Source organism: Cibotium barometz, chromosome 13 (assembly GCF_041138505.1).
Source record: "Cibotium barometz isolate CiBa-2024 chromosome 13, ASM4113850v1, whole genome shotgun sequence".
Classification (NCBI taxonomy): Eukaryota; Viridiplantae; Streptophyta; class Polypodiopsida; order Cyatheales; family Cibotiaceae; genus Cibotium; species Cibotium barometz.
The window spans coordinates 22,117,352-22,130,831 of record NC_141058.1 but is presented as its reverse complement, the minus strand read 5'-3'; the positions used below and the strand labels follow the sequence as shown (position 1 = coordinate 22,130,831).

General features: G+C 40.4%; 1 protein-coding gene across 1 annotated transcript; it reads left to right on the top strand.

Annotated features, from left to right (window-relative positions):
- The first annotated feature begins 10,873 nt into the window (after positions 1 to 10,873).
- Positions 10,874 to 13,224, top strand: LOC147632488 (fe(II)/2-oxoglutarate-dependent dioxygenase 4-like). Its single transcript, XM_086806870.1, has 4 exons — positions 10,874 to 11,106; positions 11,223 to 11,455; positions 11,671 to 12,013; positions 12,454 to 13,224. The coding sequence occupies exons 1-4, from the start codon at positions 10,993 to 10,995 to the stop codon at positions 12,730 to 12,732; spliced, it is 969 nt and encodes a 322-aa protein (XP_086662996.1). The 5' UTR covers positions 10,874 to 10,992; the 3' UTR covers positions 12,733 to 13,224.
- Positions 13,225 to 13,480: the final 256 nt, after the last annotated feature.

Here is a 13,480-nt window from a genome sequence, read left to right as displayed (position 1 = left end):
GTTGGTTCAGGTAAATTCTCTAGAGTGGTTACTAGTGCACCATATTCCTCTGGCATACTTTTTATGAGTATGGCAAGTGCATCCTTTTCACCAATCTTTGCATCAACGCCATCTAACTAGGTTATGATACTTTTCATTTTGCTTATGAATTGTGCATGAAATTCCATCTTTAGGCCAAAAAATTCTACTTTTAAATGAATTTATTATTTTTGGCCTTGGAACCAAATATTAAATTCAACTCATCCCATGCTTGTTTTGTCATGGCTTTGGAATCAATGTGATGAATAATATTACTGTCCAAGTACAAAATGGCAGTGCCTGTTCATCTTTTTCAATCCAATCCCGAGTTGGATTAGTAGGTCCATTTTCTTTCATTAGTTTCCATAGCTTCTTGTGCATGAGAAGATACTTCACTTATGTGGCCCAAGTGTAAAATTCTTCCTAGAGAGCTTCTCAACATTTGTGATACTGCCTCACACCATTGCAAAGGTCTTCTCAGAGTTTGACTCTCACTAGTGTCTAATAGCGAACAAATTTGGCGTTTAAAAAAATTGCTCAAATTCTTTCGAGTGTTAACCCAAGTGACAAAATGATGTGATTTTATGCTCAACTAGGACTAATACAACCCAAGAAGTTTAATTTTAACCTTCAGTTAAACCAATTTCTACTAAAATGACCATCTTAATTATAATGATTAGTGCTATAAATAGTGATTAATATCAAATTATTTTGGAGGATCAAATTGAGCATGTAAAAGACTGGAAGTAAGTGTTAGATTTAATGCTTATGTACTATTGTGTAATTTTAGCATGTGTTGCTAATTGGAAGCAATGCTAGACTAACATCCGTAAATCGATGAGCTTAAAGCCTGTTCTTATGTTTGATGGGGATTCAAAACTACCTTGCAAATTAGAAAATTACAAATTCAATGCCACATTTAAAAATGAGTTTTGTATCATGAATCAATACATAGGTGAGGAGCTTGGGATTCCAGCAATTGGTGTAAAGAAGGCTTTAGAAACCATGAATGCAAAGTTACAAAGATCTAGAAGAGTCAAAAACCCTATGTAGAGGTTGACTTATGATGGTAATGTGGCACATAACTATGCTTACATGAACAAGGTTGTGCAAGTTGTAGAGCCCACATGTTTTGATGAGGCTATTGGAAATGTGTATTAGGAGAAAGCTATGGAGGATGAAGAGATGGATTCATTGTATGGAAATGAGACTTGACATTTAGTGCCATTGCCTAAAGGCAAGAAAGCTATTGGATGTAAGTGGGTATATAAGGTGAAACATAGCAGTGATGGTACATAAGCAGGTACAAGGCTAGATTGGTAGCCAAAGGATATGTGCAGACACATGGGATTGATTATGAGGATACATTTTTTCCTATTGCAAAGATGGAAACTGTGTGAGATGTGATAACCGTGGTTGTAGCTAAAGGCTAGTTTTACATCAAATGGATGTAGAAAATGTGTTCTTGCATGGTGACTTGGAAGAGAAGAAGTGTATATGGATCAGTCGCCTGGTTTTAAGGATAGAGGTCACCCAGAGTATGTATGTAAGCTTCGTAAGGCCTTATATGGGCTAAAGCAAGCTCCATGAGCATGGCATGACAAGATTACTGAGTATCTTGTGACTATTGGTTTTCATATGGTAGATGCAGATCACTCTTTATATGTGCGCAAAAGTGATAAGGGTAATGTGATCATCACCATCTATGTAGATGATCTTATTATTGGGGGTGACAACTTGGAAGCAATTAAGCATGTGAAAAGTCTTCTCAAAAGGAAGTTTGACATAAAGGATTTGGGAGATATGCACTACTTTTTTGGGCACTGAGGTCATTCCCACACTTGATGGTATTTGGATGTCACAAACACAATATGTACTGGACATGTTTCCAAGTATGGAATGGCTGGTTGTAAGCCAATCTTGGTGCCAAGTATGGAATGACTGGCTGTAAGCCAATCTTGGTGCCATTAGATCAAAATGGCAAGCTCAGTGTGGATGCAGGTTATGTGTTAGAGGACCCCACTATATACAGGAATATTATGGGGAGTTTGATCTATGTCATGATCAGCAGGCCAGATTTGAGTTACACTATTGGCTTAGAGAGCCAGTTTATGCACGTTCCACGTGCAAACCACATCTTGATAGTATGTGACGCACACTTTGGTATTTTAGGTCCATTGTTGATTATACATTGTTTTATGCAGCAGGTGTACCATTGGAGCTATATGGGTACACAGATATAGATTGGGAAGGTAGCATCTCAGATAGGAGATCTACCAGTGGATTTTTGTTTTCATTGGGGAGTGTTGTTGTGACATGGAGCACCAAGAAGCAGCCCACAATTGCCTTGTCGAGTACAAAGGCAGAGTACAGAAGAGCTGCAGTGGTAGCGTGTGAGGTAGCTTGGTTATGCAAGCTGATTTGGGGTTGCATGTGGAAAGAACGATTGTCATATATTGTGACAATCTTAGTAGTATACAGTTGGCCACCCAGGAACCCAATTTTCCATGCACGGATGAAACACATTGAGGTACACTACCACTTCATCAAGTTTGGCAGAGGCGACATTGACTTGGCCTACCTTAACACACAGGATCAGGTCGTTGTTGACATCTCACAAAGGCCTTGGGAGAGCTGAGAAGCTCCGTAAATTTTGAGATATGCTTGGAGTTCACGAGCTAGAGTTAGCTTGAGGGGGAGTGTTGAGATGTCAAGCTCAACATGAGCTAACACTCCACGAGACACCTGCATGACCGTTCGACATTTACATCACTAGAGCGGGTTTGGTAGAGCTGGCACAGACATATCTTCATGAGAGATTCTACAGCTGGACTACACTGACTAGTCCACACCCATCCACTCCACTTTAGCATGTTCACATTATGGACCGCTTGTATATACTCTAGTATGTGTGTTGGTCTCTTTATCTCTTTCGTAGACCTCTTTGGCTAAAGAAGAAGAAGAACAATTTTGAACCTCTCATCTTGTGTGTTCTCTTCTAGGGTTTATGTGAGTGTGTGTGTGCTTCCAAAGAGCTCAAGCTTCCTTCTCCCCATCATCTTTTCAACAGTGGCAAAATGCACATGGCCAAATAAATTGGTAAGTTGATAATCGCCATTATCATAAAACTTTTGGATAATGAACAACCTTTCCAACGTTTTAACAATTTGGCATCAAAAAAGTATCACAAGTTAGAATCAACTGGACTATTCGGAATCATTATGTCGGAATTAGCAGGGCTGAATCTGCAGGATGGAATCAGCTTGACGAAATCAGCTAGTTGGAATCAACAGTTTGGAATCACCAGGACTGAATCAGTAGGCCGAAATTAGTTAGATGGAATCAGTAAGACAGAATCAGTAGGACGGAATCAGCTGGATGGAATGAACTAGTCGGAATTAGGTAGGACTTAATCATCATGAATCATCATGATGGAATTACCTGGATGGAATCCACAATACATGTCAGAATCAACAAGACATGTTGGATTTAGCTGGAGTAGTCAGAATCAACAAGACATGTTGAAAATAGTAAAACAAGTCAGAATCAACAGGGAAGTCGGATTTAGGGACAGGCAATCGGAATCAGCTAGGCAGTCAGAATCAGTTGAAGACTTGAAGAAAATTCTTGATGAAAACTCCTTGCCCAATATTTTGACCTCTTGAGCATACCGTGAGGAGCTGAAAGATGTGATGATGTTGGTTGTCGGTTGCAACTATGCAAAAGAAACAAGCTAACGTCGAGGACACTGAACTTCGACGTGTGCTGGACATTAACGGGGCTAGAGGAGGCATTGCCTCAGAGGATGTTGCTAATCGTTGATGGATGTTAACCCAATTCCAGGGTTAACAAGATCTACTGCCATTATGTTACATCAAGGAGTCACGATAGATACACCAAAGGGTCATACATTCAAGATATAAACCAATAGTGTCCAAAGCTACAACTTCGATGGGCGCCCGTAATGGTGTGAGTATTTATGGCGATTCCCGCTTCAAGAGCATGTTGTAGCAAGTTAGGATGAAGTCCTAAGTGATGTACTTTATGGATATATTATGAGAGTAGTCATTGTAATATAATTAGGCCTCTTTATGAGCCTAAAGTGCCCAGCCGGCCACAGTTTAAGTGAGTGTGAACACTTATGGCCATGTATATAAGTGAATATCTCTCATAATACAACATACTCTCCCATTGTGCAATTGAGTCTTGCTCTTGCTAATCTCTCTCCCTAATGCATGCTAGTGAGTGTGTGTGAGTGAGGTGAGAGGAGGGACGAGTACTCGTAGTGCAGCGCAATGGTGTGACAACACTCGTAGGAGGCGCGATGGAATTACTTCTCAAGGAGTTGTAGAGCTTGGAGACCTCAAGGCTTACGAGCTCGGCCATTAGAAAGATCCTCACGATAGTTGCAGTTCACCACGTAATCTCTTTTTGGATGTGTTTCAAGGAGGGTTAGGGTGAGCCATAACAATGGTGGCATAGGATACTGAAGAAAAGCCTACCTTAAAAAGAACACTAAACAACATATCGAAACAACAATGGCACAGGTTGCAGTAATTGTAGTAGTTGAAGACAGCAATTCTACTATTGTTTATTGGTCAACAAGTGACGGCAGAGAGCAACGTAGCAGAAGCTATGTCTTTTGCTCTGATACCATGTTGGATTCAAGGTGGATCGAAGCACACATTAAACTTCATTTTTAAGCATAATTAAACTAAGTTGAAGCGATTAAGAATACACTAATCAAATGAGCATAATGTGGGCGAGATTAAGTTGTAAAATGAGAGTATATCTTATTGAAAATGAGAGGCATAATATATAGGCAAGTACATTGAGAGAAAGCCAAGCTCTGCTTAAATCACCTATGACATGTAAAGATAGAGAGTCGCTAGTCTAAAATAGTGGAGATAATTGAGTGCCTAAAAGAGGTAGATTCCAAATGTTGAGAGACGCTAGGGGGGATGCTCCTAAATCAAGGGAAATGGTGGTCTATTTGCTTGGTAAATGTGCTTCACCAAAGAGCACTTACAAGAAAAAATGGTAGAAATAACCATAGGAAAATAGCTCATGTTTGGGACATTATTTCTAACACACCTGACCCAGACATATTGGCTTTTAGAAAGCCTAGTCATAATCTTCCTCTTTTGGAGAAATGCTATCCATGATATTGTTGTGTATTTTTACTACTAAGGATGCTTATGCTTTATGGATTTATTCTTCACCTTCTACCACCATGTTTGCATCATGTGCCTTCTCTTACTCTTCTTTATGGCCATCTTCTTCAAGCATTGGTCCTTTGTGTGTTTGAGCTTCATTTAGAAATTGCATCTAATAGTTCTTTTTCCTTTCCCCTTTGTGAAAATGACCCTATTTGACTCAAAAAAAATTTGAGATTTCTTTTTAATGATAGTGTTTGTTTAAGAGGATTGTAATCATCTCATCATAAGTCAATTCCTAAGACACCCTTAGTATAGTCAAGATTTCAGAGAATTTTAAAACCTCTTCTATACTTGATAGAAGCACATCTTTCTTATCATCCTCATTCACTACAACTCCCAATCTAGAGAGTTATTATATAGTAGTTGTATTATATAGCCCAGATTTTTCAAATGTTCTCCCAAAGTTTCTCTTTCATTTTGTTAACCCTCTATGGGAAAACCTTCTAAACGTTGATGCCAGCCGCCACCACACCAATTTTCACCTCCTATAGCATGGGTAGCATTAAGATTTCCACCTTTCACTTTTATAAGCCCTATTTTGTATAGTTGGCGTGTGTGATCACCGATTGTCTATGAAAGGCGTACCACGGGATTAGTTAGTGAGAGTACATGCTTTAGACTTGGTGTTTACACAAGCCTAGGTAGCCTTGGATACCCATAACCTATTTTTTCACTATATATGGCCGTCCATATATGAACACAATGGGCTAGGTATAAAGGCCGTCCATGTATGAACACTATGGGCTAGGTATGAAGGCAGTCCATGTATGAACACTATGGGCTAGGTATAAAGGCCAATTTGTAGATCTCACACTTGCTTTCCACCATGAGTCTGTGCTACATAGCCAATGGCCATTCATATTGGGCCATGTTGCATGCCAAGCCCTGCATGATGCTTTGCACTATTGAGCATTGCTTGCCTCTTGGTTCCTAGTGCCCACTGTCCACTTGCAGAACAACCCCACACACATAACACACACACACTCTCTCTAATGGTTCAATGTCGACTCTCTCTTTCTATCGTCTCTCTCTCTCTCTCTCTCTCTCTCTCTCTCTCTCTCTCTCTCTCTCTTCTCTCTCTTCCAATGATTGTGCATATAGGAGGCCACACAACCCCACACACGCAAGACAACCACTTGCTTTTCTCTCTATATCATGAGCCAGTAAATTTTTGTCACAACTTGCATCACATAGAACACTGCATCAATGCTAGTTTTGAAGGCCTATGGGTAAAGCCTAAACATCAACACAAAGACACATAACATTGCCATCAATGCAGGGACAAAGAACAAAGCGTCAAGGTAAAAACCTCAGCGTAAATCAAGATGAAACCTTAGTTTTGCAAATGGGAACAAAATTACTACATGATGTTGAATCCATAGCTTTCAAAACAACATGAATCAAGATAAAAGCTTAAGCAAAAGAGATAATTACATCATGGATTTTAAAACACTGCATCATGAAGTGGATGCTGTTGAGATATCGAGCTCAACTAGTGCTACAACGGACATTGATGACCCGCTTGGGTGATAGTTTTTGCATCTACACCACTGGCATGGTTGGTGAGATTATGGGTGATATGCGGCCAGTGGGATGACAGGCTGTGTGACAGCCATTTTGGATTAGTAGAGACTGGCATAGTTATAGCACCAGTGCATGGAGTCCATGAAGGGTGTCTCTACAAGATCACAAACTTTTCTTCCCAAATCCCTCACACTAACTCACATATTCATCAACTTTATCCCCCTTGATGGCTTAAAGTTTGGTTTTTGAGGTAGATACTTCTCTATGGCATTCTCACTTTGATCATGTCCCCATTGCTGCCTTATAGAAGTTCCATTCTTAGGTTGTCAGCGGACTACCTTAGCTCAGGTCTCTTTCACACATTTTCTCATCCTGCATGCTGGGCAAGCATCATCGAGATGCGTTTCCAGAGAAGGCCACTCATCGAGCAACCCAAAGACTGGAGCTTATACATGTAGATCTTGTTGGACCCATGGAGGTTGAATCTGTTAAAGGGGCTCGATATTTTATTCTTCTTGTGGATGATTTCACTCGTAAATTCTGGGTATGTTTTCTAGCTCGCAAGTCAAATGCTTTTTTCAGTTTCAAGACTTGGATTGCGATGGTGGAAAATCAATCTGGGGGTACAGTTTTTTTTCTCCGGACTAATAATGGTAGCGAGTTTATATCGTTTGATAACCTCCTTGCATCAAAGGACATTCACCGATAGACCACAGTTCCTTACACTCCTCAGCAGAATGGAGTTGTGGAATGGAAGAATTGGACCGTAAAAGAGATGGCTCATTCTTTGTTGCATCATGCAGGTCTCCCTCTTGCATTCTAGGGTGAAGCTGTGGCTACCTCAATTTATCTCATTAACTGCTCTCTCACAAAAGCGGTTGAGGGGATGACTCCAGAGGAGGCTTTTATAGGACACAAAGCTTTTTGTTTCTCATCTATGAGTTTTCGGTTGTGTCTCTTAGGTGCATGTCCCAGATTAGAAGAGGACCACACTTGCACCAAAGTCAAAGAGGATGATTTTCACAGGCTACAGTCTGAGATCCAAAGGGTACCGCTTCTGGGATCCAGTGGTTTTAATGACATCATCATTTTCCATGATGCTTGGTTTGATGAGAGCTTGTTTGGTATTGACTCCTCTCCACCTAATGCATCTTCCAACTTTCTAGATGATCCATTCCCGGCCGATGTTATTGATCTTATACCTCTTCCACAACCAGCTTCTCCTCCTCCTCCTGTTGTTGCAACTCCGGTGCTAGCTACTACTTTATAGCCACCACGAGTTCATGTTGCAACAACTTCTACAGTTCCCACTCCCTCTACGAGTCCTTCTTTGACTTCAGGATTACCCCCACCAGTGCTTACTTCATTACCTCTCCTAATAGCATCGGATGAGTCCTCTACTGCAATTGGATCTTCTTCTTCTTCATGCTTTGAGAGGAAGGCTGGCCTACCTCGGTGGGTTTAACAACTCTTTAGAGATTCTAGTCTCACTTATGCATAGCTCCATAATCAGATCTCTACCACCACCCTTGGACCTCACTGTTCATCTCAGGCTTCCACATCTCATCACATAATGAATTATGCTCCATGAGTTCTCTCTAGGAGATCGATGAGCCTGAGAGTCCAGAGGTCAACGCATTTTTTCCTAATGTTTCTTTAATGGTTGGGTAGCAATTTTGGTGGGTTAAGGAATTAGAAGCAAGCATGATTTACTGACACAACTGTGGGCTTTGTGCCCCTTCACTAAGTCTAGTTGCATATTTCAATCCCAAGGGATTCACTCGCAACAATAAAGACGGACGTCACCTGCATGCATGAACCTCAAGAAAACCCTTTATATATGATTCTCACAAGATGATAACACCCCCCTATTTAGGCTTATAAGGATACCTTTAAAAATTACTATGTCACCCCCTTCCTTATATCTATGTTTTTTCTCTAGCATTTACACACCCCCTCTCCTTATATTAAAGTATATTACTTTGAACCTTATTAAGATAACATAAGTGCTTTGAACCTTATTAAGATAACATAAGTGCTTTGAACCTTATTAAGCAAACATAAGTACTTCATGCATGCTACCAAGAAATAGATGTTAAGTACTAGCAAATCATCATTGTAAGTCACCACAACCTACTTGAATCATTATTGAAGCATGTTGTGATCATTTCTTGATATCATTTCTTAGATTTAAGTTAGGGGGGGAGGCAATGGTGGCCTATGGAATGATCACAACATGCTTCAATAATGATTCCATAGGCCGCCATTGCCTCTTAAAATTTTAGAAGATCTCTCCCACACCTAGGTGCCTCATCTTATGAAGGGAGTTTGCCATATTTGCACACTACAACCAGAAATCGTCATTTCCCAAGCAACTGAACATTTGCTCCATTCTCTGCGTATCATCATAATTAGCTTAATCCTTCTTAGGGAAAGGTTAGCCATAGCTTAAGCTACCTACATCTCAAAGCTGAGCTCAAATCAACCAAGGGTTAGCCAAACTCTGCAAAAAACCAGTCGGGTTAAGTCACCCATTTACGCCAATTTAAGGTGCCATTGGAGGAGTTTCTAGGCTTGGGGACTCTCTCTCAACCAACGGCAATATAGGTGTGCCAAAACCCCCATCAAATCTACCTTATACATGCTCAATTTGATCCTCCAAAATCAATTGATATTAATCACTATTTATAGCACTAATCATTATAATTAAGATGGTCATGAGTAGAAATTGGTTTAGCTGAAGGTTAAAATTAAACTTCTTGGGTTGCATTAGTCCTAGTTGAGCATAAAAACACATCATTTTGTCACTTGGGTTAACACTCGAAAGAATTTGAGCATTTTTTTAAACGCCAAATTTGTACGCAATTAGACACTAGCGAGACTCTGAGAAGACCTTTGCAATGGTGTCAAGCAGTATCACAAATGTTGAGAAGCTCTCTAGGAAGAATTGTACACTTGGGCCACATAAATGAAGTATCTTCTCATGCACAAGAAGCTATGGAAACTAATTAAAGAAAATGGACCTACTAATCCAACTGGGGATTGGATTGAAAAAGATGAACAGGCACTGCCATTTTGTACTTGGACAGTAATATTATTCATCACATTGATTCCAAAACCATGACAAAACAAGCATGGGATGACCACCAAGGTTTTTGGCTATAATAAGTTCCTAAATTACTCCTCAAATGATACTTAGTCACCTAGGATCCCTATCTTATGGTAATTTTCACCATACATTATTGTCAAATATGTATTTTGGGCATACAAAAGTACACCTTTTACAAAATTCTAGGATATAGTTGACTCCGTAGTATGGTACTGCATACATAAAACGGGCTACTGTGGTAGTGGGCGAAGTCCTTTTGCACTATATTGATGTGATCTTCATAAAAAGTCCTTATACGTAAAATTTGAAGGAGTATCCACCTTTATAGGTAAAGTATTTGTATCATGAGAACATGGAATGGGTGTGTGTGTGTGTGTGTGTGTGTGTGTGTGTGTGTGTGTGTGTGTAGAGAGAGAGAGTGAGAGATGCTTCGTCTGTGCACATGTGTAAAAATACTTGAATAGTGAATCTTATATAAGGTGAAATTTATAGCATACCTATACATGTGTAAACAGAATAGTGAATGTCATGGTGAATCTCATATAAGGCAAAATCTAGGATGAGCCTAACAACACATAATTTAAAGCTATAGTCCTTGCTTTAAGAAGCTATTCTTTTCACGTCCAAAAATATTAGTAGTCGTTGCTTTGAGAATCCTTTGTATTCATGTCAAAAATAATAACTTGAAGTACCAACCTATGCTTTTGGAACCCTTTCTTTTGCTATTATTTTATAAGGGTTATGAATGTGTGAAGGACAAGTTGTTCAAGGATGCAATCCTTGGTTCTTAAGGAAACGTTTTTCTCCTCTCTTCAAAAAATATTAATGGTTACAAGTACAGAAAGAAATGTTTTTGGACCTCTTTATTGAAAAGGAAACGTTTTTCTCCTCTTCAAAAAATCCTAATTATTAGAGAGCACACCCATCATAACTTGTCCTACTGTGCTGTGTGGCTATTAGAGAACACAACCATAACTTCTCCTTTTGTCTCGTGCTGTGCTGTGCTGTGTGTTTTTTTTCCTTTATCTCGTGCTGTGCTGTGCGCTGTGCTGTGCTGTGTGTTTTTTTCCTAACTATTATTATTATTATTATTATTAGAGAGCACACACTACCGACATCGACATGGCGGCTCGCGAAGTTCCTCCCACCATCGACATCCAGGGCTTGTTAGGCGACGGGCGCAGCGCTGTGCTGCAGGAGCTTTCCCGTGCGTGCGAGGAGTGGGGCTGCTTCCAGGTATAACACACACACACTACCTCCTCCTTATTTACGTCAAGCAGCATATATTTTGTTGAGAGGGAGGTATTCGCTTGATTGATTTATTAATCAGTCAGTATGATAATAATGAGCAGGTGGTGCATCACGGGGTGCCCGATCGCGTGATCGAGGGCATGTGGGTGGCCGCTCGGAAGTTCTACGAGCAGCCGGCCGAGGCCAAGCGGGCTTTCACAACGACGAGGCGGGACGATGGCATGAACTTCATGAGCAACGAGCTCACAGAGGCCACCAACTGGCTGGAAATCCTGATGGTGCGCCGCCGCCCGGGCATCTGCGACGGCTTCCAAGACGCCCGTGGAATCTTTGGGTAGTGCCTTGAACTGTTATTAGGGGTCTTTAATTCAGGATTACTTTTGTTTAATAAGGTCGACATTGTGCTAGTTAACACTTTGGGTTGATCGGATCATTGCACAAAACATAGAGCTCACTTGCTATAAAAGCAAAGCTCACCATTCTTTTCGGATCTTTGAATAAGGAAATGTATGACCAATGTGGGTCTTGTTTGGATGGTTATGTGTGTAGGGAAAGCCTTCTCGACTTTGGGCATGATGTACAAAAGCTTGGCAATGATTTGTACGATGCTGTGTTCGAGAGCCTTATTGGGAAGGAAAGCATGGATAACCACAAAAGCAAAAAAGGGCTTCCCACAATTGAGAGAGTAGTCCTCACCCTCAACTTTTACCCTCCGTGCTTGGACCCCAATGCTACTACTATCGGCTTCAAAGAGCACACGGACGTGGGCACTCTTACCTGCCTCTTACAAGATGAGGTTGGCGGCTTACAAGTGCAGTCCCCATCTGGTGAATGGGTTGAACTCAAGTATCGACCCAACGTTTTTGTGGTTCTCTTGGCCGATCAAATGGAGGTTTGTGACATCTTAAACCTATGTTATAACCACCTCTCTTAGGATATATATATGATATATTATGGTAGCTCAAAGATATTGGGAGCAAGGAGTGCAGATCAATACTCCCCCTCCTCTTCGCCAAACAACAGGCGCATGGGATCAATACTCCCTTCCCCTCCCCTTTGCCAATAACCACACCTCCCCCACCCCCCTCCCCACCCAACAATTGGATTAAAAAGAAACGAACCTCACGTAAGGTGTGAGATATTTATATAATATAATATATTACACTAATCCCTCCCTTCTTCCCAAGGAGTGGGATATAAAGAAATGAACTTCCTCTCAACCTTCTTTATATCCCACCCAAGGAATGGATATAAAGAAATGTACCTTCCCTAAATACAAAAAAGAAAATGATAATTAAAAGGTCTTACAGGTGTCACCTTGCTGCTGTGCAGATCTTGACAAATGGACGGTATAGATCCTCTCCCCATCGTGTCATAGCTAATCCAAACAAGTTACGGATCTCTCTTCCCTTTACATTTGGACCTCCAGAGGAAGAATTTATTGCTCCTATTCCTGAGCTCATTAACCATGATTACCCATGCGTGTACCAAGGAGCCACTTTCAAAGAGTACATGATGCGCTACTTCGATACAAGTCTACCGAACCATAAGAAAGGCCTTGAATTTGCCAAGGCTCTTCTGGAGAGATCAATGAATGAAATGGAACAATAATTATCTTGATTTATTAGTTATGTTCATTTTTCTTTGGACTTATATAGAGTATTTATTTGGCCTTTGTGTTCTTATATGGTTTGTATGCTACATGTGTCATGTTTACTTTATGGACTTTTTATTCAAGAGGACACTATTTCAAAAATGCTTGTGCTCTCGGTTCATGGGAAGGTGTTAGAAATAATGTCCCAAACATGAGCTATTTTCTTGTGGTTATTTCTACCATTTATCCTTGCTGTAAGTGCTCTTTGGTGAAGAAGATTTACCAAGCATCTAGCCTACCATTTTCTCTTAATTTAGGAGCATCCCCTAGTGTCTCTCAACATTTGGAATCTACCTCTTTTAGGTGCTCAATTATCTCCACTATTTTAGCCTAGCTACTCTCCACCTTTACACCTCATAGGTGATAAAAGTAGAGCTTGGCTCTCTCTCAATGTACTTGCCTATATATTAGGCCTCTCATTTTCAATAAGATATGTTCTCATTTTACAACTTAATCTCACCCACATTATTCTCATTTAGTTAGTGCATTCTTACTAACTTCAGCTTAGTTTGATTATGCTTAAGAATGAGGTTTAATGTGTGCTCCGATCCACCTTGAATCCAACAAGGTGTGTGTGTGTGTGTGTGTGATTTGTTTAGGTCAAAGGATAAGGCTACTAGCCTTCAAATGTATGTACTCATGAAAGGGTTTCATCATTAATCGATCAACCATCATTGAGTCATGTAATACTTTCTCTCAATTGAG